General features: G+C 38.1%; 1 protein-coding gene across 3 annotated transcripts; it reads right to left on the reverse strand.

The window, feature by feature from the left end:
* Nucleotides 1–314: 314 nt before the first annotated feature.
* Sec6 (Exocyst complex component Sec6) lies at nt 315–26,168 on the reverse strand. Of its 3 annotated transcripts, XM_045727156.2 has the most exons (17): nt 26,113–26,162; nt 24,212–24,347; nt 23,777–23,889; nt 19,461–19,656; nt 18,434–18,566; nt 18,025–18,146; nt 16,963–17,118; nt 16,494–16,619; nt 14,834–15,016; nt 13,780–13,952; nt 13,128–13,245; nt 12,439–12,600; nt 10,234–10,403; nt 9,069–9,198; nt 6,869–7,020; nt 3,253–3,682; nt 315–432 (listed from the first exon to the last, which is right to left on the reverse strand). In XM_045727156.2, the coding sequence occupies exons 2-16, from the start codon at nt 24,335–24,337 to the stop codon at nt 3,502–3,504; spliced, it is 2,241 nt and encodes a 746-aa protein (XP_045583112.1). In that variant the 5' UTR covers nt 24,338–24,347; nt 26,113–26,162; the 3' UTR covers nt 315–432; nt 3,253–3,501. The 3 variants fall into 3 exon arrangements, with proteins under 3 accessions (XP_045583112.1, XP_045583111.1, XP_069170280.1); XM_045727155.2 differs by lacking the exon at nt 315–432 and having other exon boundaries at nt 3,358–3,682; nt 23,777–23,902; nt 26,113–26,168; XM_069314179.1 differs by lacking the exons at nt 315–432; nt 23,777–23,889 and having other exon boundaries at nt 3,358–3,682; nt 26,113–26,168.
* Nucleotides 26,169–26,333: the final 165 nt, after the last annotated feature.

Consider the following 26,333-nt stretch of genomic DNA (forward strand, 5'->3'; position numbering starts at 1 on the left):
TGTGTATGTGTAAACTAAAGTCTTTGAAAAATGTAATAAGTTTTACGAAACGCGCTCAAGTGTCGCGTCAGACTAGAAATAAAAATGAATTTTGGAGAATTGATTTTTGAATTACCACCAACAGTGAAAAGAAACGTACGAAAGATCGAGAAAATTCGTGTTGGAATTATTAATCTTAATTTTTCGGTCATATTTAATAATATATTTATCCAATGCTGTACTTGTTTTTTTTTTTTTTTTTTTTTCCTTTCTCCTTGCTATTAATAGACAGGCAACTTTAGACATTAAAAATATGTCTAAAATTGTATTTAGTATTTTATTTAATTTGACCACATTGTTGGCACTGTTGATCTTGTAGTGGAAGCTTTCTATGCTTCTATTTTCTTATTGTCAGTATTGACAATCAAGTTACCAAAATTCATGGTATAGAAACTAGTAATTATTGAAGGATGTATTTTTTTACAATGTTTCAATCCAATCTGGGACATCTTCAGGCAAAGAATGAATACATGATGTACAATTTTTGGTTAGTGTGGGGCAAGGTGATGGAGCAAGACACTCGTTAGTGGGGAGACCTCAGTAGAGATAGTCATTTTTTGGTGATGTTTGGCGAGATCTATGAGTGTAGGCAAGGAAGCAAAATTGTTATTCTGTACATTTAAGGCGAGTCGTTATTCTAAGTATAGCTTCAAAGATTTGCAATCTTCTTTGGTCAGTGGTAGACTCCAGAATCTTTGTATTATCTACTAGCATGTTCCTAGTGAGCATTATGTTCACTTTGCATATGGTTTCTGGGGGCACCAGCTTGTAGACGGCAGGTCAGTCTTCGAGAGCTTTATGGCGGTCATAACAATATAGGGGGATCGAAGGCGACATCCTTTATTGGGGCATGTAAACTGATATACCACGTTTGCTTTTTGGAGAAGGTTGTATTGTTTGCCGATTTAATACTCGAGGAAAGCCCCAAGTGTGTTTTGTTTTGTGGTAAATATGGAAGTCTATTTTTTTTATCTTGGGCTGTTGGTTTTACTGCATTTGAAATTGTTATTTTTCTTCTGTTTTTACTGTTAGCTCATAGTGGATCTGTAATGGTTTCATGGGATATGTTGCTTGTTGTACCATTTTTCTAAATATGTTCTGATATGGGCATTGACTTCTCTATTCATGCATTTGTTGTTTATTAATGCTTAAAGGCTTCTGTCCAATTTTTTATGCATGTTATGCCAGTATATACGAGTATCACGCATAGGACAAATGTGATAAACTCGTACATACTGACATAACATGCATAAAAAATTGGACAGAAGCCTTTAAGCATTAATAAACAACAAAGACATGAATAGAGAAGTCAATGCCCATATCAGAACATATTTAGAAAAATGGTACAACAGAAAACAACTGGAACAGCAAGCAACATATCCCATGAAACCATTACAGATCCACTATGAGCTAACAGAGAAAAATAAAAATTTCAAATGCAGTAAAACCAACAGCCCAAGATAAAAAAAAATGGACTTCCATATTTACCACAAAACAAAAGACACTTGGGACTGTTCTTGAGTATTAAATCGGCAAACAATACAACCTTCTCCAAAAAAATCAAACGTGGTATATCAGTTTACGTGCCCCAATGAAGGATGTCGCCTTCGATCCCCCTATATTGTTATGACCGCCATAAAGCTCTCGAGAAGACTGACCTGCCGTCTACAAGCTGGTGCCCCCAGAAACCATATGCAAAGTGAACATAATGCTCACTAGGAACATACTAGTAGACAATACAAAAATTCTGGAGTCTACCACTGACCAAAGAAGACTGCAATTGCAGGCAACAAGTCACAATAACGTGGCTAAAGTATGTTGACCAAACAACACACTAGAAGGTGAAGGGACGACGACGTTTTGGTTCGTCCTGGCCCATTCTCAAGTCGATTGTGATGAAGTAGATGCAGGCAATAAATAGGCAAGAGAGAGGTGAGGAGCAAAGTAAGGTGTAGTAGAGGGGATAGTAGTAGGAATAAGAACTGCAGAGGGCCTATTGACCCACACGAGGCAGCTCCTATTATAACCACTGAATGAGAAGGAGATAGTAATGGGAATAAGAAGAGGATAGTAAGGGAAGTAAGAGAAAACGGTGAATAGAAAAGAGAGAAAGAGAAAGAAAGATGAATGGAAGGGTAAGCTTATGTTAGGTCATGTTTGTTAGAAAGATTAGAGCTTTTGAGTATATACTGTGAGAGGGAAAAGTCCACAGCAACAAAGCCAGGACTCAAGTTCATGTTGGATACATTGTGTATTAGAGCCGATTCAACAAGACGGCGTCTGTGTAGAGTAGAGGCAGGAAAGATTATTTTGGAGGAGGACCAATCAATAGGATGATTGGAATCCCTCGCATGACAGAAGAGAGCATTGTTAGTGTCTGCAGATTTAACACTTCTTGTGTTCTTTAAGTCTGCAGACACTAACAATGCTCTCTTCTGTCATGCGAGAGATTCCAATCATCCTATTGATTGGTCCTCCTTCAAAATAATCTTTCCTGCCTCTACTCTACACAGACGCCGTCTTGTTGAATCGGCTCTAATACACAATGTATCCAACATGAACTTGAGTCCTGGCTTTGTTGCTGTGGACTTTTCCCTCTCACAGTATATACTCAAAAGCTCTAATCTTTCTAACAAACATGACCTAACATAAGCTTACCCTTCCATTCATCTTTCTTTCTCTTTCTCTCTTTTCTATTCACCGTTTTCTCTTACTTCCCTTACTATCCTCTTCTTATTCCCATTACTATCTCCTCATTCAGTGGTTATAATAGGAGCTGCCTCGTGTGGGTCAATAGGCCCTCTGCAGTTCCTATTCCTACTACTATCCCCTCTACTACACCTTACTTTGCTCCTCACTTCTCTCTTGCCTATTTATTGCCTGCATCTACTTCATCACAATCGACTTGAGAATGGTCCAGGACAGACCGAAACGCCGTCCTCCCTTCACCTTCTAGTGTGTGGTCTGATCAAAAAGATTGCAAATCTTCGAAGCTATACTTAAAATAACGACTCGCCTTAAATGTACAGAATAACAATTTTACTTCCTTGCCTACACTCATAGATCTCGCCAAACATCACCAAAAAATGACTATCTCTACTGAGGTCTCCCCACTAACGAGTGTCTTGCTCCATCACCTTGCCCCACACTAACCAAAAATTGTACATCATGTATTCATTCTTTACCTGAAGATGTCCCAGATTGGATTGAAACATTGTGAAAAAAATACATCCTTCAATAATTACTAGTTTCTATACCAGGAATTTTGTTAACTTGATTGCTCTTAATACTAATAATAAGAAAATAGAAAGCTTATACTAAGATCAATGCTAGTGATGCAGTTATTCTATAGCCTAATATGTTTAATAATTTATGTAATCTTGGCCAGCACGCATTCATTGTCTTGTCTCAACATACTTATGAAGCACCTATTTTGCTAGGACATTAGAGTTTGATATATTGTTAAGGAAACAGTGATGTTGAGAGATGAATGTGTGAGAAAATACTTTTTGGAGCTGGTCCTGCACGTTGCGTTCTCATTTCCTCCATGATCTCTGCTACACGTTGCCTAACATCCAAACGACCAAGATCCCCTCGTAGCATCAATAACGCAGTAAGATGATCTCCTGTCATGTCTGGGTACCTGGAAATACAACAAAATAATCACAAAGAAGTTACACTAACATGATGTATCAATGAGAAAATCAATTGGAACAATGAGGAGACTTTAACTAGCGATCAGGGTACTCCCAGCTGTGCACCTTACCCCTGTACCATGACACAGTATAAGTTATACAACTTGGGATTCCACCGAATCCACAGGAAGTCTGGAGGTTTCTACTGATGTAAGGCGGTATCAGTAGAGCTCGCGCAACCCTCTCCAGGAGTAAGGTGCGTGGCTGAGAGCATCCCAATGACTGGTTCAAGTCACTAAATTGTTCCAATTGATTTTCTCAAAATAATTATTTTAATTCATTCAGTTCATGCAAATAACAGAAGGCATGAAAATGGCTGCAAAAGCAAACACCCACGATAAACCTGGCACCACATGGTGAAACTAGATAAACATAAGCCAAAGATCTGGAGCACAACCCACCAACACCACAGTAGAATGGGTGACGTCACGTTACTTAAAAGACTGCAGCCCATAACCAGGGGCAAAAGTAAATTAGGAGGAGAGTGAAAGTTCAGGCAAGAACAATGCCTGGTGCGATCAGAGATCAGGGCACCCGACAGCTGGGTGGACAGCGCTTCGGATTCGTAGTCCTGTGGTACCAGGTTCGATTCCCAGCAGAGACAAATGGGCAAAATGTTTCTTTCAGTCTGATGCCCCTGTTATCTAGCAGTAAAGAGATACCTGGGAGTTAGACAGCTGCTACGGGCTGCTTCCAGGGAAGGGGGTAACAAAAAGCAGGCCTGGTCGAGGACCGGGCAGCGGGTACACTAAACCCCGAAATTATTTCAAGATAAGAAGCAATACCTACCCCCCCACCTTCTCCAAGTGCCATCAACAGAGCCACACAGAAGTCATGGAGTCGTGGATCTTTGAAAATCCAAAGATAGCACTGCCAGTGAAGATTGAAGGCATCAAACAGGAGAAAAGCCAAAATAAAAAACTGCCAAGAATTACTTTTTTCTTCTTCTTTAAAAGTGCCCCAACTAGGTAGTTATTCAATGAATATAGCTGATGAACGAGTGAATATCCCCCCCACTGTACCCGCATACAAAGAAAACCTATTGGGGCGTTTACCTGTCAGTCTTGTACATGTCTCCATCACTACTCAAAATATTACAGTACTGCTAATGGATCACTACCCAGAATGTAAACATGTTAGGCAAAGGAAAATGTAATGACACCACATCTAACATGTTTACATTCTGGGTAGTGATCCATTAGCAGTACTGTAATATTTTGAGTAGTGATGGAGACATGTACAAGACTGACAGGTAAACGCTCCAATAGGTTTTCTTCGTATGAGGGTACAGTGGGGGGGATATTCACTCGTTCATCAGCTATATTCATTGAATAACTACCTAGTTGGGGCACTTTTAAAGAAGAAGAAAAAAGTAATTCTTGGCAGTTTTTTATTTTGGCTTTTCTCCTGTTCGATGCCATCAATCTTCACTGGCAGTGCTATCTTTGGATTTTCAAAGATCCATGACTCCATGACTTCTGTGTGGCTCTGTTGATGGCACTTGGAGAAGGTGCGTGGGGGGGGGGGGTTATTGCTTCTTGTCTTGATGATTTTGGGGCTTCGCGTCCCCCTGCCCGGCCCTGGACCAGGCCTCCTCTCTAGTTTCCAAAACTAGACCTTACAAATGTAAGGTCTAGTTTTGGAGCCAAGAATATATATGCAGCCCCTTGTTGAGGTGTTAAGAAATGAATGAAAAACTTTCTTAAATCACCCTCCCAACCAAATGACTGAAATCCTAAGTGAGAGTAGAACCTACAATAAGCAAAAGACACCTAAAAGATCACGAGCACAAACTCTGGAAGTCGGCACAAAAGCCTACCTCCAGCCAGTGCAGAACCAAGCCTAACACATGTATAAAAAAAAAAAAAAAAAAAAAAAAAAGAATGAAAGACCAGGGAAACTCTAGCTAAGGGACAGAACTGGGACCATGACTTGAAGGAAAACCAGAATTCAGCCACAAACCAGGAGGAACCTGGAATGCCTGCTACAGTAACCAAGAAGCAGCAAATGAACCAAATCCAAATAAAGGGGGAATCCGGTCAGAAGGGCCATGATCTCTGAGCAGGAATCTCAACAAGGCCTGCCGAGCTCTAAGGAATGGGAGGCAATCTGAACCACCAGGAAACCCCCAGTTATAGTGGATTAGTGGCCAATGAAAGAGTTGTGAACACAAACATCCTGCAGGTAATGAGACTGGAGCATGTTCGAGGCACTTGCACCACAGAAGACAGGATCACCAAGGTCAGCCACTGCCCATAAGGAGTTGTAGAGGGACGCCATGGCATTGGTTAACCTATTACATGCAAACATTCTCCTGGCACCAAAGAGACCCTCCAACAAACCCCTACACCCTCTCCTGAAGGAGAACCACCAGGATTGGAGCCCAAATTCAACCAGGAACTCTAGAGAAGAAAAAAAGCCTTCAACCCTCAAAAAGGAGCACACTCCCAATGCATTCAAAAATAAAAGGGAAGTACCATCAAAGATCAAAGCTACATGAAAAGGTCTGGAGGTAGAATACACCAAACACAAAATTCTCAAGTGCTCATAGTGAGGTATCCCTACCCTCCATGGTGGGAACAGCTGGTATCCAAAGATGGGGTACCAGTTGTACTTTAAAATTTAGCCCTTTGTCTGGGATGTATGTAATTGGGGGGTTGAGCCCCATGAACCCTCATCCTCCTTTTACATGAATTGGCAAATTACACTATTTTAAAATCTTTCTAAATAAACAAAAAACTCCCATCCTCTCTAGATTTATCTAACATATTAAATGTTTCTCTTATTCAATTTATTTATGATGGTATTTAGTGAAAATGGATACAGGAATGAAGGGAAAGTGGTGAAGAGTAGAAGTGGAGGTGATAAGTGCAAACTCTCTACACCTATGTCAAAATATGCCCTTTAACATTTACATCACACATGCCCAGATGACTTGTGGTTACAAATTACACTTCAAATGACTGATCACAGAAATTCCTGGCTCTTACTAAACAGATTTAATGAACTTTGAATCAGTAACCTTGCATTTTAAAGCTAATGGTGACTAAGTATCTTGTACATTTACAATAATGGGAAGATTTAAAAAAAAAATTATCTGTAAAGGTGACACTGAAAAAAAAAAAAAGACTAACCTGCGTAGTAATCGATGTAGCTCCAGACTGATGAACTCTACATCCGATACTTTAACAACTTCAGCCAATCCTTTCATCACCTCGCAAGGAGAGTCAAACTTCACAAGATCTGGTGCAACTTGTTCAAAAACACTTGAAAGTTTTAAAGCCTCCTGAGGAATCAAAATATAAATGAGAAGAAACATTGCTCACAAGGTGCCCTTCCCTGCCCCCCCATACACATCCTTCCCTTGTCACTAATCAAACGGTTGTACCCATAATGAAAATCTCATCTGATCACACATTTTAGAAGTCAATCTCTAAATACACAAAGATTTTTAATGGATCAAATGTTATGGACTTGGGTTGTACATTTCATAGCCACTGACTTAGTGAAGGGAGTATATGGAAAGACTCCCCCACTAAGAAGACATTTAGCCTGATTGACTTTAATCTTGCCAAAGTTTAAAAGGGGCTAGCCCCAAGCATCTGGCCTCTAACCTTGCACAAAATTGTTTATCTTGTACAGATATGTTAAAAACTGCATATTGCAGTCATTGTGTTACCAAGACCAGCTTGTTCTACACAAAAATGTTGAATTTTTTACTTTCACAAATTAGTTCATTTTTATATACCAACAAAATCATTGTTTATACAGTTTAAATATGCAGAAACACATCATTTGTGAAAAGAAAAATCTTGAAAATTTTGTTATACAGTACCCAACAAAGGACAATACTAGAGCACATGTCTGGGAATACCCAGCGCATAGGTTCGAATCCTCATCACGGCTCCTGTGGACTTTTTCCATTGATGTATCACGTTACTGTGATTTCTCTGTGTATGTAAAGGACAACTGTTCTTAAAATCTGAAGTGATAAAATCAAGATTTTTGAGGCTCCACTGTACTGTTATCAACAAGACTGATGCACATTCTTTAATTAAATAAAAAATACAGTATTCATCATATTTCTTATTATAATTTACACAAGCCATTCTTTTTATATTAATGTTTGAATATAAGCAATGTGATCTATCATTTCTTTTAAGAAAATTCTAAAATATTCATTCCCAAGTGGCAAAAATAAATTCATCTGTACCAACATAAAAATGCAAATTGAGTGGGATTTGGTTGTATGTCTCACAAAAATATTGGATTATTTTTTCTTTCAACATGCAGCGATCATCAAAGGTGCTACTCTAGTCTATGTGGGGGTCTTTACTCCCCCCTCCCCACCCCTTCCCTAAAAAAAGTCTACTGTACGTCATTTCTGGTTTCATGAACATTAGGCAGAAGCTAGGTTGGGGAATTATTTGGCACGTGGATACGTTAATATTCAGTCTGCCGACTCCTCATGTAGAGTCAAGGGGATTTGATGTTAAAAGTTAAATAGTCTGTTTGCCATTTCACTTTTAGTTTACACAATGTGTGTGGAATAACTGGATTGGTATACACATAACTGACAAAAACAGTGGTAGAGTACTGTTTATAGGCCCTACAATATTATATGTATACTGTACCTATGCTGAATTGCACATAAATTTGTTCCTAGCACAACTTAAAGGAAGTGTCTTATACAATTTGTATAAAGAACAGGTGATTACACTATAACCATACAATGAGCCCTTTACCCTGGTGATCAGTGTATGGCAATAACCACACTAAGGGTTACAAAAAATGTTAATGGTAGATATGGAAAAAAACATTTTATTAGAAAGTCAATAAGAGATTAAAAATAAACTCTGGGAAAAATACCATTAGTTTTTTCTTAACCCAAAATATTCATTGATGATTAGATTTATATGGGTATGATATTCAATGCTTTTTGGAAATTTCTGATATAGTATTTAGTTATTTCAGCCACTTATTCTATTGTAAAATTTTGAGAATTCCAATATTTGTTAAAAGTAAGTGTTAATAATGGCATTTGTTGATGACATGCAGGCAAGTGTCAATGCACCATCCAAGAGTCAAAGTGATAGCATGCCATAACCTGTTATAGAGTTGGTGCTGTGAAACAAGGCTTTGCTATAATCTTCTAAAAATATTTTCCATTATTTAAGGATTGCAATCTTTTCCTATCTCTTAATACAAGATATGGTTAAAGTAAATAAAAACTTAATACAGTACAGTATATGATATCGAGAAGAAAAGTATCGTACTGCACATTCAGACAACTCTTAGAATAAATTCATTAATTCAATAAAAGGAAATACTCACAGCAGTTATACGGTCAGCCACCAGCTTTCGGTCCTCCTGTGTTTTAGGTGTTAACCGTTTCTGCAAGATGGCTGTTGTATACCGCATTGTAACTGTATTTAGCGCTAACTGCACCACATGGTCAAAGTTCCTGCAAGTGACAGGTATAGGTAAAATAATTTTCCTATTAAAGTAAAAAAAAATTTTTATTATAAAATGATATATTTATGATTCTTTCTACCATTACACATACATACAGTATATTTGTTATTTATATATAAATGCAAGACTCAAAGCTGTAATTTTGTGATTTGACAATTGTCATTTCAATGCTCAAATTCACCAATACAGTAGTAAAGGTGACTTCCAAAACTGTAAACAGGTACCAGTGTAAAATTCATTGTATCAGGGTCCAGGCAGCCAGTGTATGTATATATACATGTTAGACTTATATCAAGGTCCCCCCCTTAAGGTCTAATTACCGACACCCCCTCCTTCCGGGATGCAACCTCACAACAAGTTGACTAACTCCTGCATACCTACTTACTACTAGGTGAACAGATGCATTAGATGATAAGAAATGTGCCCAACCAATTCTGTCCCACTCAGGATTCAAACCTGGAATGCTTGATTACGAGTTGAGAATAAACCCAATTGTACTACTGGGACACAATGTATGCAAGGTACTTTATTGCAGTGTTCATATTGCTATTTCTTATGAATAAAAAGTTTTGAAATATATTCAAAGTTTCAAAATCCATTTATTGTGTATATTGGGGAAGGCCAAGAGGAAGGAGAGGTATAACTAATGAGATGCTAAACACCAAGATAACTAACATCAGAATCAACTAATGGAAAATACAATCTTGGAAAAAAAAAAGAAAATTGTGGAGTAACATGCATTATTTGTAATTTGCAAATAAATTATTTAAAAAATGCTATGATGGCAAGCAATGCTGATAAGCACTCATTAGCAAGATGCAAACACATGAAGGGTACTTTTTATGTTAAAATTAACTTCCAAAGTGAGATATGCCACTGGTGGAGAGCAGATGAAATGGGATGTGCTACTGCAGGAAATGTTATTATATACTGTACATTTAGCAAAGGCATGATAAAATTATAAATAATTTTGTTACTTTTAAGTACAAGAGAGAATAATACTGGATATTAGCTTAAGTCTCACTTTTGATGAAGATGAGAGTAATCATTAAAGTAGTCGGAGAGCGTCAGACAAATGGTGTCCATGGGTTCGGTGTTGGTGAGCCAAGGTGCAGTCAAGAGAGAATTGAACTGCTCCTGCAGGTCTACCAGGGCCTCCTCCAACAAGTGATCACACATCAAATCTCGTAAACGCTGAAAAGAAACCCCTTGCATAGTAGTAGGCAGTGTTGCATAGGCACAAACAGATTCTCTCTCTCTCTCTCTCTCTCTCTCTAAAATAACTCGTGCAATGTAACAAGACTTAAATATGCCTTATGAAAGACTGAACTCTACTGTGTAACCCATTTGATCCTTAGTAAAGGATAACAGCTTTAAAGAATGGTATTCTGCAGGAAGTGACCAGTGCCCCTCTCTCGTCCCTTCTGCTGCTTCTCAGCATTCATATTGGCTGTCATCCAAACCTTCAACACTTTAATACCTAACACAAAACTCATCCCTCCATCCTTCATTAATTTAATTTACCTTTCATTAATCTTAGTAGTTCTTACACTACAATATTAATGCATAAAATATTGCTTCTTTCTTCATCTTCTAGCTTTTATAAAATTATAAAACTACAGAGAAAGAGGGCCGATATGATTCACCCACAAAACCACTTTTGATGTGTGAATTTGGTCCATATACCATTTTATAGCCCCTGGTCCAAGCTACAAATGACCCATACATCTGACCACTCATGTAAGAATCCAAGCATGATGTAAAGGAAATGTATGCTTACAGTTGACTGGTAGCTCCCACCTATGCTCTACACTGACCCTTTCCCATTTCCTATTTTACTAAATCATATAATGTGATAAACAATATTATTATAAAACTTGTGCTCTATTAAAGAGTTTAACAGAAGTCAGGCTTTGATTATGAAAAACACCTTTATGATTAGGTAATTATCAACAGAAGAAACACCTTCATGAGCAGGATCATCACGTGTTTCGTAAGGAAGGGATCCATCTTATTCTCGGCAACTGGCTCCCAAAGGGTTACAACAAACAACTTGGGCAAAGCAGCAGACAAAAGCTCAAGCAACTTCGTTTTGCTCTGCCAAACCAGGCCACAGTTGAGAGAAACTGTTCCTGGCAGGCAAAGAACTTACATTTGCCAGGTGAATGTGACTTTTCCACAATGAAGTGCTGAATCAAAGGGAAAATCCAAACATGTGAAAAAGCTTTATCAGAATTCTGATAAAAGCAAAAAGATCTGGCAGTGGTTCTAGATAGAAAACTTTCCTGAGGACCGCAAAGAACATTGGAAAGCGTAGCACAGACTCCTCCCACAATTTCATAATTGCTTTTACACACATGGAGGGTTTAAATATATTGAAATTGTTCACAGCCTTTGTGAGACCAAAGTTGGAATATGCAGCAGTTCTATGGTGCCCATATCTCAAGAAGCACATCAATAAACTGGAAAAGGTGCAAAGACATGCAACAAAATGGCTTCCAGAACTGAAAGACAAGAGCTACGAGGAGAGTTTAGGAGGTGTTAAATATGCCAAACTAGAAGACAAAAAAAATGAGACAATATGATCACTATGTTTAAAATAGTGAAAGAAATCATCAAAATTGATAAAGAAGAATTCTTAAATCCTAGAACCTCAAGAACAATGGGTATTAGACTTAAGCTAACTAAACAAACATGTCAAAAGAACATCAGAAAGTTCACTTTTGCAAATGGAGTGAATGACGGTAGGAACAATTGAGGTGGCAGAAGCCAAAGCCGTCAGTACATTAGTTTCAAAGCATCACATGACATCACATGAAACAGCCTAAGCTACTCTATTCCTTTGAGATGTATTTTTTCTTGTCTCAATAAACATACTTTAACTTGAACACATGACAAGAGTACTGAGAAGACAGGACAACACGAGTGCATTTCTCTTCTTGTAATTACACTTGGGTAATTACCCGAGTAGTATAAGACCACGCTACTCCAGTTTCATATAATGCATTAAAAGTGCTTAATATTTGTCCATTGCCTTTCACCAAGGGGAAAGCAATTTTTTTTTTTTTTGGGGCAAATTCTAAAGTTACCGTTAACAGTAAATTATGGCAAATATGCATGACAGGCAAAGCTTGGAATTCTTGTACAGGATTGCAAGAATTTTCCCTACTGTATAAATTTAGGGAACACAAGATTAAATGAGGACAATATGAAAAGCTAATGCCTGTACCTGGTAAACTGTGAGCAAAGCATCAAACTCGGTAGCAATTTTGGCATCATTTTGGGTAGATCCTCCTGGCTTCCAAAACTGAGACTTGATTGCTACCATGACATCCACAAGGCCTTGGCAGCTATTAGCTAGTGCTATGATATATGTTGTGAAATACTGGATCTGTGAAAAAGATACATAAAAGCTATAAAAGCAATGGTAAAGCATTATCTAAAATTGCATCTTATGCACAACATAAAAGAAAATGTATATGGTTTCCTGTTGTTGAGGACAGGAAGTCTGTACTTGGCAATACTGAGGTCACCCTTGGCCAACTACTGTGCTCACCATTCCCAGGATGGAACCCACAACAATTAACACCCAGGGTCCTATTTACTGCTAGATCACTAAACTATGGGGCATATTTCCTTTCACCTGATGCTAAACAGAGGCATCAGGTGAATGGAAATGTGCCCCATAGTCACTGTCCTGGCCGAGAATTGAACCTGGAACCCTTGGTTGCTAGCCGACAAAGTAGACTTTTGGGAAAAGTGCAAAAAAAATAACGTGACAATGAAGTCTCGGAAGGAAGCAATTATAGGAAGTTCCATACCTGGGAGGGTGAATTGTAGTTCTTACACATGCACACTTCTCTCAACATAATACCTAACAGTAAGAAAAAAAAAAAGGGCTCAAAGTAGGTAGGTTACCTTTGACCTGTCAGCATAGTATGTGTCCTTATATCGAGTCACTCCAGCTTGGAATTTTGCTGCAAAAAATCGTACTTGCTCCAGACTAGATATCAGCACCTGGACTTGCACATCAGAGCTGTTCATAAAGAAAAAATGAGGGTTACTTTAATATTATTTTGTTCATTTATTGTTAAAAATAAATAACTAAATAAAAAAAACTTATCTATACAAACTAAAAACCATTAATATCATAGTGTATATACATGTAAGTTAAGAGGAATAGATTTTGAAAAACCAGATTATAATTTTAAGATGACAGTTTAATAAAAATATTTGTAACAAATAAGGAAGAGTTCCAAACTGTGTGACGGGATTGTATCCTAATTTTCAGTCATAAAAACTGCCCACTGCAAGAATGAAGCTAAAGATATTAGTGATTACCTATAGTAATAATATTTGTACTACGTATATCTACAGGTTTTTGCCATAAAGTCTCCAAACTAACCACCACCTTTCACTCCCTATAATTGACTAAATAAAACACCTAGTACTGTAGTTTTTTAAAGTAGTGTTTTAACCTAACAACTTAAAACCCTGACTTTAAACTGCCCAAGTCATTCAGCCATATACATAAACAACTGATTAGCCAATTTGAGCCTCGGAACCTCACCTGATAGTGGCAGCAACATCCAAGTTCTGACGTATCATGTCATGAATAAGTTGAGGAAGCTCCGTTTTGTAGTGCGAGTCTGCGTCTTGCTGTGGAGGTTCAGAACGGTACCACTCTTTCTCTTCTATTTCTAGTGCTTTGCTCATCCAGGAATCATAGTTGCTATTTACGTTCTGTAATAAAATAGTGTAACCTAGGTACTTAAACATATGGAAGACAAATGTAATTGCCAACATTTATAAATAAGGTACTTCTAGTATGGTACAGATCATACAGCATTTTTCCTGGGCACAGGTGAATGTATTACAATATACAATGTAGACTAGTTAACTACAGCATTCATAAAATATTTACCTCCCAGTGTTTTATTTTTTGCTTCTATGTAAACTAAAATACAAGTCAAATTAGTTTGCTGTACTAATTAATGACTTTAATTACTAATTAAAAAAGGTCATAAAACAAAAGGGTATGCAAGAATGTTTACCAATTTTTGTTTCATTTGTCTTACAAAAAAACTAAGCATTTTCTCTATAGACTAAACAAACATCCCTTGTACCCTCCTGGGAGCGCCCCATGAGATGGGGACCACAGCAGAAGCTTTTCCAGGAAGCTCTCACTACACAAACTTTTCATTCTTTCAAATTCTCTAATCCATCCCGCTACTCTTTCCTTCATATATTGCTGCACTTTTCCCTTCCCAAACACTGGTCATTTGCATTTACCATACAATTCCCTTATTTCATTCTTACAAATATCCAGAGATTTCAGAAAATGTACAAAATTTGCACTTAATGGATATAAGCATTTATAATTATATTTCTTCTATAGTCTCCCGAGAACCTTCAAAGGAGATCCTTCAAGAATGTAATCGACCAGATTTTAACATCACACCAGGATCAGGTCGTGGTCCAACGGCATCCACCGGATGCATGATAGCCAGACACCCAGAAATTATACATTTTAAATGGCAATCACTTCCTGATCCTAACATTCCATCTCTAGTTTGAGTTGTAATGCCACAATTATAATTAGAAAAAAAGTACAGTTGTTTTACCTTTAGATATTTGGACACAAGATCTTCTAATATCTTATTATCCAGGAGTGGCCCTAACTTGCCAACATTGATGTTGAGCGAAGGATGACCCATGAGTTCTTTTCCACCATAGACATTGAGTACCCATGACAGTAGTGTAACATACTCATTGTCTTCCAGACCTCCTTCTATCGTTTCTACGAGCTGAAAAAGTAAATGAATAATACCTGAATAGTATTAATATAAATATATAACTCTCCCTATGGATAAAATAATGTTCTTACCTAACTGGTAATTTAAAGTATGAAAACATTTGGTTAGTTGATTACACTGGTTACAAGAAACAAACTACAATAGTATTCCTCGTTGTTTACTGTTACTAGTTTAGTACCATTTTACAGGAGGAAATGGATACCATACGATTTTGGGTTTAGTTTTAAAGAACCTTTCCTTTCAGCAACACAACACCAAAAACAAATAATAATAGAGAATGTCAAGAATATTGCAATGTTGCTTCCTTAACAGTCCTTCTGTTTCTCCCAAGTAAAACACCACCATCGCTAACCCAGACGAAAAAAAAATTGCCGGCCACTGTTGACCCGTACTCACACAATGACAGGTTTCCTGGCTAATCATCTTGCCAAATAAAATGAGGAAGGAATCCACTGTAGCTACTACATTAAGAGTAATATAGTTCTCAAGTTCTATTGCAAGCAATTACTGTAAATGTTCTGTTTATTCCACATTACTTATCCTTAAGAATTCCTATTTCAAGTGGTTGTCAAATAATCTTGTGCAATAATTACAATTAATAGTTGTTCCCAAGATTTCCAGGAATCACTTAGGACAGGCAATGTAAACAAGATAGATTACCTTGACAAATCAGGCAAAGCGTGGCATATAAGCTGCCAAGAACGCATTGTCTCAGTGTAACTCCAATAATGGTTCAGCGAGATCTCTGGATATACTGTGAATCTTTAACACCATCGACAGTCACCACCATATGATGTAACACTCAGAGGATGTTACAGCTTTGCTACAGAGCAAAATTCCAGCCATATTCTACCTACTCAACATCACCCCACATTTGAGCTCTCTACCCCCAGCCTCATTGAAGCTCTCTGCTCTTATCTCCAGGCTTCCCACAAGTATCCTCATCTCTGCTAGCACTACATGTCATAACATTTACAACATTCAACTGCTGTAATGAAGACTATAGACGTATTAAATAAACAAAAAACTATACTCTTTGAATGTCAAACAAAATCTTATGATACACCACCACCAAGAGACAACTTGCTGTGATACAAAGCAATAAAAAAAATTAATTGATCCTGACCCAATCACTTGGACAGCTTGTTAAAGCAAAAGCCTCACTTATTGGAAGTTGCCGTTCGATTCTCGACAGTAAATAATTGAACACCATTTCTTCTCTCTGTCCCAGCCCAGCTAATTATCCTCATGTTCCTTCAAAAGGTTATATAATTGTACAGTACTTGTTAAGTACTTTCTTTTTATAATTACTTACCTACCTGGAAGCAAAACCACGGGTACACAAGGAAAACCAGTTATTGTTCTGAAACTATTGAAGTACTGTACCACTAGCCACTACCCCAGAGTGTGCAGGGTGCGTATTTATAGGAAACAACAGTACTGAAAAATGGCACAAAGCTCTACTTACATGATTGGCCAAACTCTTATGGTACATCTGTACGTAGTGGTTTGTTATGTCATAGTGGGGTGGGAAGCATGGCACACACAGCGATCTTATCACTTTCATGTCCTCAAGCAGCAGCAGTCGAATCACCTGATGTTTAACAATACTAAATTAAAAACCTTGCATAAAAGACAAATAAAGGCATGTACTACATTTTATCAAGCACCAATTATGAAACAAAATGAGAGAAGGAGTTCATGCATTTGAATGGCATAGATCTAGTAAAAAAAAAAAAAAATTGTATACTGTACACAACTAAAAACAACAAATTATATAATTGATATCATTTTGCTATGATCAACGTGCATTACAGTTGGCAGTAAAAATGTTTCTAGGAAATTAAAAAAAAAAAAAAAAAAGTTGTGAAGGGATGAGAGCATACTTTTGCTCATTCAAGTTTTAGCCTTCTTACACAAAATATACATTACTGTACCTCTAAATGTTTTATTAGCCAATTTTTACTTGCTTCTCTATCTTCAAACATGTTTCCTTCAATACGTTGTGCTGCAGCACCTTCCAGTACCAATAATGCTTTCTCTCTCCATTTCTTGGGTCGACCCGGAGGTAAAAAGCCTGACCCCTTCTGACGCTGAAAAAGAATAATTTGACGGTAAATCACTAAATGATAACTGGCATGTGTAACCATCTTTCTGTCTAGGCGAGTGGATGGGAAAGGTGCGAGAAGGGGCAAGCAGTGCTTGCTTGTAACATGAATTGTCAATGGCTGTAACCAACGTTTGTATTACAGTATTTACTTATTCATTCACCAGTACTGTATTGTATACTGTGTTTAGCAACAATTTTAGTGTATAAATGGTAGATTCTCACAAAGTCACAGAATGAAACTTTAGAAATGGGGATGGAGGGAAGGAGGGATTTGGCTCAATTGTCACATACACTATACAACAGCAGCCGATATTCACTAGCACAAGGTGGTGGGGGAGGGAAGGAGGGGAATTGAACTAGGATGAAGACATTTCAGTGCCATCCACCCCCAGCCTTGGCTGTTTATATAGTTACGTTCTGGTAGAAGGTATGAAGAGTTGCATTCAGCCTAAAACAACAATGCTACAGTCAAATTCTCACCAATTCATTCATCCATACACACACTCATCATGTTTTATTACTGTATAATAATCAGTGTGGATAATGTGGTGGGATAGGACTGTTATTTCAGTTTTACCATGGTAGTCAACAGAAATATGGTTTTAATTTACCGAACTTATGATTATCGAACACTTTTCTGTGACTGCATCTCATTCAGTTAAGCAAGGTTCATCTGTATTAAGAACAAGTATATTATACTATACTGTATATGGAATACAAAAAAAAATTCAGTAATTGTAGGAATTCAAAGTTCTATGATGGCAAACTGTGTATATAATTCCAAGTGATAAGACTAATTCTGATAGTTTTCTGATGCTTTCTGGTAAGACTATTACAGCAACCGAGATAAGTTTCACATGAAAATTATTCAAAGACATAACTTGATTACCTGCAGAGCAAACTGGTCAGCCCGTTCTTCTCGCTCCACGATCCTTAATGCTGTGACAATCTGTGTGGGTTCTTTCCTCACAGTGTTGAGGGTACGCTGTAGGATGATCCAAACCTGTTTACCTAGGAAAAAAAAAAGTGCAACTTGTATATATGTACTGTAGTTTATTACAATGTTTTCCAAGAAGCTGCAGAATTAATTTATTAGGCAATATAATTTTAAACTACAACTATAATGAATTATTTTATACTGTGCCTAAATTTTAAGATGAAAATATTATAATTTACAAAAAATTCTAATTCATCAAAATTTATTAACATCAACTAATGTGTAATTCAAATATTATATCTCGGGAAGTTTGCTAACCGTTTCTACCTTTTATGATAATGGATATTTTAGAAGAGCTTACCAAGATCATCTGAGAGCTTCTGGACATCAGCAAAATATTCTTTGAGCATCCTTGTGTCATTAGGGTTCTGGTGCGGCAACTTGTGCAACTCGAACAACAAGTCATCTCTGCTATTCTCCAGATCCATCAGACACTGAAAACCAATGAAGGATTGGGACAAGATTAAATAAAGATGCACATGCGAGGCAGCATGAAGCCCTTAAAGACACAAAGACATACAAGACAGTAGAGAGGAATGTGCACTTTCCCCTCCAAGTAATAAATCTATGAAACAGCCTAACTATTAAAGCTGTGACAATACAATGGTTAAAACAAATCTGTAGAAACTCTTCAGAAATAATGCGAGATTAATCTTGACTGAATTAAAAGAAAAAGCTTGTATAGTATATATAATCTTCAAATTAAACAGTTATATTTTTACTATAATTTACTGTACTGTACTATACTCTGGTTTAACCCTTAGACTACAAGTCACTTTAATTGACATTTGAGAGTTCAAAGGATCATACTGTGACATGTAAATTAACATTTTTTATTATAAAAAATCAAGGCAATCTAGTTCTGTTTATAAATCCCTATAACTCCTTGTACCAATAACTGTTCAACATCTCTGTCTAATATGTATTAGGAAAGTTAACCCTAACTTTTTTCATCAAATCATTAATTACAAGAATTCTGACATTTGTGGCATCGTTGTCAGAATATTTATAATAAAATATTAAGGCCGATACTTTTTCAGCATTTTACTTCAGTCATTCCAAAATTAGTTGCCATTTTCCTATCCTCACAAGAAAAGAAAATCCACCACCTTACCTCTTTGTGTGTTTTGATATGAATGAATATTATGAGAAAAATTCCATACAAAGACATGGCTAAAGATGCTCTTAATAAAGCAACATCTCATTTACACATTAAGAAACTGGAGCTTGTGGGACACTGGCAATTCTAGCACTTTATTTAAATTTACTGTAAAGATGATAGTTATTCATAAATTTGTCCATAACCATAAGTATAAACGACTACTAACCTGATGAGCATACAAGAGCCTTCCTTCTGCGATCCATTTGTGTGTTTTCTCAACAGACTCTGGCACAGTAAAAATGTGCTTCAGGTTTTCCATGGCAGCTGCATACTGGGAGTGTCGAACATATTCCTCACGGCACTCGTACAGGCGTTCACTCAACTCGGGCACCCTTACCAAGCTCAATTCCATGTCTGATAAACTAAAAGTAACTGCTCATTAAATATTAAAAACAAAAATTCAGGGTCTGAGTGTACAGTACTGTATATATAAAGAAAAAATCAAAGAAAACTCAGTTGCTCCCTAAGGAATGATCCTACTGATCATTCAGGCAGTGAACACAGGCAGTGAACAGGTTGACATTCTGCACTAATGTAGCAAGAAGTTTTCCAAACTGTTCCCATGGGGTCATACTGGTACTTTAAAGAAATCAAAGAATACTAGACTTTCTGTAGCAAAGAATGGCAGAAAAAAGTACATGTTAACAAAAATGGCTAAGCCTTTCCAACCAATACCAAAAAAGCCTTCTCCAATCAATACTTGGCATACAAGGACTGTCAACCCAGCCTATCAAATGGCACACTAGGTCACTATTCCCGTCCATCCCGACTGCCACCAGATGAGGGCATTAACCCCCTCAATAAAATCCTCTGGCCAAGCTTATCACATTCTACTTGGGCCCCAAAGAAAGGAAAATTCAAGCTTAAAAGTATATTATACAGTAGGAGGAAGTAAGATAATGCTACAGGCATCTAACAGGTGCAACTTTTAACACTCTTTACTCAAAAAAATAGTCATTTGAACATTAAATATTTATGTTCCCTCTACTTCCAGCCACAAATATTGCACATAACAAAATCCAGAATGCTTATGTGTAACAACACAATCATATAATTTACACAGTTCATACTCATGAGAATATGGTGTGAGTGTGCAATACACTACTGTCTAGATAAACAGACATGTACAACCCCATATTAATCCACATTCAATACACACACCATCAAAATTTACCATCGAATTTCAAAACAACGAAGGTGTCGCTGGTACCACCTGGCCCAAATTTTCTTTAACCCTTACACTGCTCAGGGGTCCTTGGGACATTTACACCCCTGTGCGCAAGAAAAAAAAAAATTCAAAATTTTTTTTCGTCTTCTAAACATGTTAATTTGTGTCCCCTGAGCACGGAAAAAATAAAAAAAAAATCGTAGGCGACATATTTTGGGCGCAATTGACCGAGGAAGTCTAGCAAAAAGTGGGCGTTGACAGAGTGGTCGTCAGACCCGGTCAGTGTCACCCACGCTGACAGATGGGAATTGCCACAAAGATATTATTACCTAATTGTTTCAATGTCTCCGATTGATTTTTTCTTAGTTTTTTGCAGTAATATTATTCAAGTGTGTATTGTAATATATTTATATAATAAAAGTGGTGAATAATCGCTATACTCAAAAGTATGATGTGCATATTAGTGATTCAATTATTATGTTTATAAAACAATAAACAAATAGTTTTGCTGCTATTACACTCTATACACAGGTTATATACAAGTATCTGCATGTTTTGGTCACCATAACGAACCACTAAGTTGGTATTGAGAGTCGAAAAGCAACGAAGAGTTACCGCCACACACCAGCCAGCCACTCGCTGCCACTCCCTCAACACACGCACTAAACTTACTCCCTCAACACACGCACTAAACTTTCTCCCCCAACACACGCACTAAACTTTCTCCCCCAACAATACCAGTTGTGGTGTTATCACACTATATACAGACGTTATATATAAGTATGTATATATTTTGTTCACCACAACTGTACAGCTAAGCTGATATAGTTAGTTCAGGCACTAAGAGGCTTCGCTATACACAGATGGCGGCTCCCTCACTCTTTCAAGGTCACACACACTAAACTTTCTCCCCCAACACACGCACTAAACTTTCTCCCCCAACAATACCAGTTGTGGTGTTATTACACTATATACAGACGTTATATATAAGTATGTATATATTTTGTTCACCACAACTATACAGCTAAGCTGATAGTTAGTTCAGGCACTAAGAGTCGTCGCTATACACAGATGGCGGCTGGCGGCTCCCTCACTCTTTCAAGGTCACACGCACTAAACTTTCTCCCCCAACAATACCTTTTGCAGTGTTATTACCCTATATACACATATATAAATATCTACATGTTTTATGCACCGTAACTGTACACTTAAGCTTGTAGTGCGCTCAAAGAGCATAATGGCCACCCTCTAAACAGCTAGACAAATCGTACAGACGACGTCACCTCCGTCACCCATATGGCTCCTCCCAGCATAATCCTTTTGCTGTTATTACACTAATACACACATTATATATATATGTATCTACATTTGTGTTCACCATAGAGAACCACTGACCTGGTATGGTGAATGCAAACAATAACAGCTAGCCACACAGTCAGTAAACGATGCTGTCTCCCTCCATCTCTCAGCATCACTCCTCCTACAGCGCTAATTATTACAACAATCCTGCTATTATCACAACCCTGGTTACTTATATCACAGTCATGGGTCATCTGTAATATTGTCATCGCTAAATAATAACAATTATATTTATTTTGACATTTTTCGGCGATGCTGTGGTCACAAGCTGAACAGCAATGCTGTTCGCTCATGCTGCGTGCGCCAGCCTTGGTTGCTCCAACAGTACTGTGCCTCTCACACCTGAGAATATTGCCCACGATTTTTTTTTTAAAATGGCATCTGTTTACAAGAGCCCTGAGGAAGCTACTGTGAACCCCGTGTAGCCATGAGCCATTTGAATCAGGCCTGGCACCCTATGGCGTATATATACGCCATGCGCACCATGGGACATGTTACTCAGGGCGTATATATACGCCATGCGCAGTTTAAGGGTTAAACATTACAGTACCACACAAATCAAAGTTGCCTGTATGACCAAGAATAAACGCTTAAAAATTTCTTCCTGCACCGTTGAAAATTGTCAACCTGCCCGACTATGCTAGATCCTAATCATGGAGGCAACAACAATAATCTTGAATTACAGAGCAACTGAGTGGTATAGCTCTTAATTTAAAATATATATTCAAAACTTTCCCAACCATACGTAATTTATAAATTAATGACCCAGGGGCCACTTGAATACAGTACTTTTTTATTTTCTATATAAATGTATTGTAATGTACATTGTATGCAGGGCCGGATTAAGATTTCGTAGGCTCTTTGGACTACAGGTACTGTGAGGCCCCCCAATAATATTTTCAAAAGAAAACCAAAGCTAAAGAAAATTTAATTTAAATTTATTTTTGTAACTAACAATAATTAAAATTCAAACCATTTGCCTTGCATAATTTCTTGGAAACTTAATTTCTCAAAAAACATCAGCAAATTGTAAATTAGTGAGAACATCATTTTCAATAGCCATGAGAGCAAGTCTGCTTAGTTTTTCTTGTGCCATTGTTGATCTGTGTCACATTCTTCACAAGTTTCATCTGGAAGAAACACCTCTCTCTAGTCATATTAGTTATCATTAAACACAAGTAAATCCGTAGTGCTACTCAACATTAGAGAATAAATAATGTTAATATATTGCTTACTACAAAGGTGTAGATATCAGAAGCTTGTAGTATTAAATGCTTGTGCCTGAATTCACCAAATTGTCCAAGAAAGGTCCTGAAGTGAAGAATTACTGCCACTGAATTCAGGCTCAGTGTAATCCGAGTAAATCTCTAGAAACTTTGCTGGTCCTGTTGAACTGTCTTCATCATATATTGTTGGAAATTTGACCAGGAAACTAAATGAATGAACATTTTATATACTGTACTTCAATGCAATGAGAGTTGAGCATAACTTACATGTGATGGGTAGATATGTTTTCACTTTAAACTTCTGTCTTCCTTGCAAAGAACAGCTGCAGCATTACATTCATCGATTCGTTTTCTTTTCCAATGCTCACATTTTTGGTCATTACAGTATTCTATATTTTCTACCTTGTCTTTTACTTTATTTTTAAACACATCACACTGATCCTACTGCAAGATAAAAATCCAGTAGAGATTTAATTAAGAAGTTTAATAGCTGACTGAAGCTCCAGTGTTACACGTTGAAGCGATTTGCTGACCTGATTGAACTGCTCAAATATAACAGCCTAGAAGAGTGTTTGCTTCATAAAGTGTGTTAGCCTTCCGATTTCCATATGCAAATTACAGCTTTTCTACTGCAGGGGGCCCTTGGGATGCAGTTCCCAAAGCCCTCCTGCCTTAATCCGGCCCCGATTGTATGCAAAAATACCAAGCAAATGCAGAGAAGTGACTTACCATGTCTTTATTTCCCTAAGATCTACAAGAGCAGCCTGGAGCTGACCAAGCCCTGTACGAACACCATCTAACTGACTCTGCATTGCTGTCTTCAACATGGCCTCCACTGATGCCTGAGAGAAAATACTGTAATGATTTATTTTCATCATCTAATGCAAAGATGCATCAGAGCTCAAGTACTGATTATTTACAATCAATACCCTAAGTACCAAGTCATTTTAATCATACAGTATCTCTCTCTTTCCTTTCAAGAGAACTGCCATTGCTGCAGCTTTCAACTGCTGGAAAATTTAGGTAAGGCAATAGGAATGAAAATTAATTATATAAAGTACAAAACTATACATAGACAACAAGGTGGAATATAACTTGTTGCAGCAGGGAAAAAAAAAAAAAAAAGGAGAGGTCAATAAGGACAGTGATACTTTAAAATTTTACCTTTTTTCGTTGCACTCTCCTTCTATACTGATCAACCTTCTGTAACTGGTCTGGCCGCTGAAGCATATTTGCCACAAGCAGAGTAGCTCGGGCAACTGCTTCGGATTCTGCCTCTCCAACATCCATGCTCAAAAATCTGAAATAGAGGTGATAAATTATATATAATACAGTACTTGTATACTGGCATGGCATCATACAAGATGTTGCCAAGGTGATTTTCAAGCATCACTTCAGGGTCATACTGTGTTGTAGGAGTCACTCGATAAAATCATTCCAGCCAGAAATAACTTTCAGAGATCCTGCTAAACAAAAATTAGTCCTTTTAAGCCCTCAACTGTAATTACCTGAATTGCTTACCCAAATTAAAACTAAAGACCCAGAGGGGCATTCTCTTTCTAGTAGGCCTCAATGGTGAAAGTAACCCCAGCTTGTCAAAATTCTCCCAATGGTTCCTAAGGATTTTAAATTTTTTCAAACTGGATTTTGCTGGCATTTACAGCTTCAGTTGTTCCATTGATTTAATAATAATTTGAATTACTTAATTTGTTTTAATGGAGAAAGGAAGCTTGTGTATATACTGTGTATACTACTAGATCTCCCCAGGATGCAACCTCAACATTTGCCTAACTCCTAGATACCTACTCACTGCTAGGTGAACATAGGAATTAGGTGATAGGAAACATATCCAACCATTTCCGTCCTTCCCAAGAATCAAACCCAGGATCCCTAATCGAGAGTCAAGAATGAAGCCAACTGTACTATGAGATCCCGTGGGTGAAAAAGTCTCCATTTTTCTGTCCAACATTGTGTGTTGTTGAGCTTTAAACCGTTGCCCCTTGTATGCAATGCATTTAATCTCTAAAAGAAGTGGTTTGGAGTATCATCCAATGAACAAATCCACAAGGGCCGTGACGAGGATTCGAACCTGCGTCCAGGAGCATCCCAGACGCTGCCTTAATCGACTGAGCTACGACACGGTAAAAAGAGTTGAAACTGAAGTTCTACTGAACTTACTGGATCCCGTAGCCTCTCCGAGGCACAAACCAGGGTTTTACACAACTCCCCCCTGCAATTTTGTTCATTTCATGCATCACGTTAGTGTGATCTCTGTGTGTAATGAGTATCATCCAGTTTGTTCAGCAATTTAAAAGTCTTTATGAAATCAGCCCTGTCATGTCAGGCTTGCAGTGTTGTTAATCCTGACTAGTTCCATGTTAGTTAGATTTGCTGCAGAAAAAAAATGGCAACTGAACCTTAGGATGTCAAATGAACCTCTGATTACAAGGAAAAGAAAGTAGTTATTCCACTGTACAAGTTTATGGTGCATTCCTATCTGGACTACTGTGTCCAAGCATGAAGACCTTGCCTTCAAAAATACATATCTGCTTTGGAGAAAGTTCAAGACAGATTGACAAAATTCATCCAAAATTCAATCAAGAACAGGCACCCGTCCCACCCAGGTAGGCACCCGTCCCACTCGCCTCACCCAGGCAGGCACCCGTCCCACTCGCCTCACGCAGGCAGGCACCCGTCCCACTCGCCTCACCCAGGCAGGCACCCGTCCCACTCGCCTCACCCAGGCAGGCACCCGTCCCACTCGCCTCACCCAGGCAGGCACCCGTCCCACTCGCCTCACCCAGGCAGGCACCCGTCCCACTCGCCTCACGCAGGCAGGCACCCGTCCCACTCGCCTCACCCAGGCAGGCACCCGTCCCACTCGCCTCACCCAGGCAGGCACCCGTCCCACTCGCCTCACGCAGGCAGGCACCCGTCCCACTCGCCTCACCCAGGCAGGCACCCGTCCCACTCGCCTCACCCAGGCAGGCACCCGTCCCACTCGCCTCACCCAGGCAGGAACCCTTCCCACTCGCCTCACCCAGGCAGGCACCCGTCCCACTCACCTCAACCTGACAGACAGACAGACACTTCGTCTCCTCCCCCTTGATAACTTTTTTTTTTTTAACTGTCAAACCGATAATTTTCAGACCTATTTTTTATTTAAGCTTTTCTTCTTCTTTACATAAAATTAAAATAAATATTCTAGTAGTAACTTTTGGTCATATAATTCTTATAGCTGCTTTTATAATTATGACATTAAAGTTATATCGGTATAAAGTTTAGC

This window comes from Procambarus clarkii, chromosome 78, assembly GCF_040958095.1.
Source record: "Procambarus clarkii isolate CNS0578487 chromosome 78, FALCON_Pclarkii_2.0, whole genome shotgun sequence".
NCBI lineage: Eukaryota > Metazoa > Arthropoda > Malacostraca > Decapoda > Cambaridae > Procambarus > Procambarus clarkii.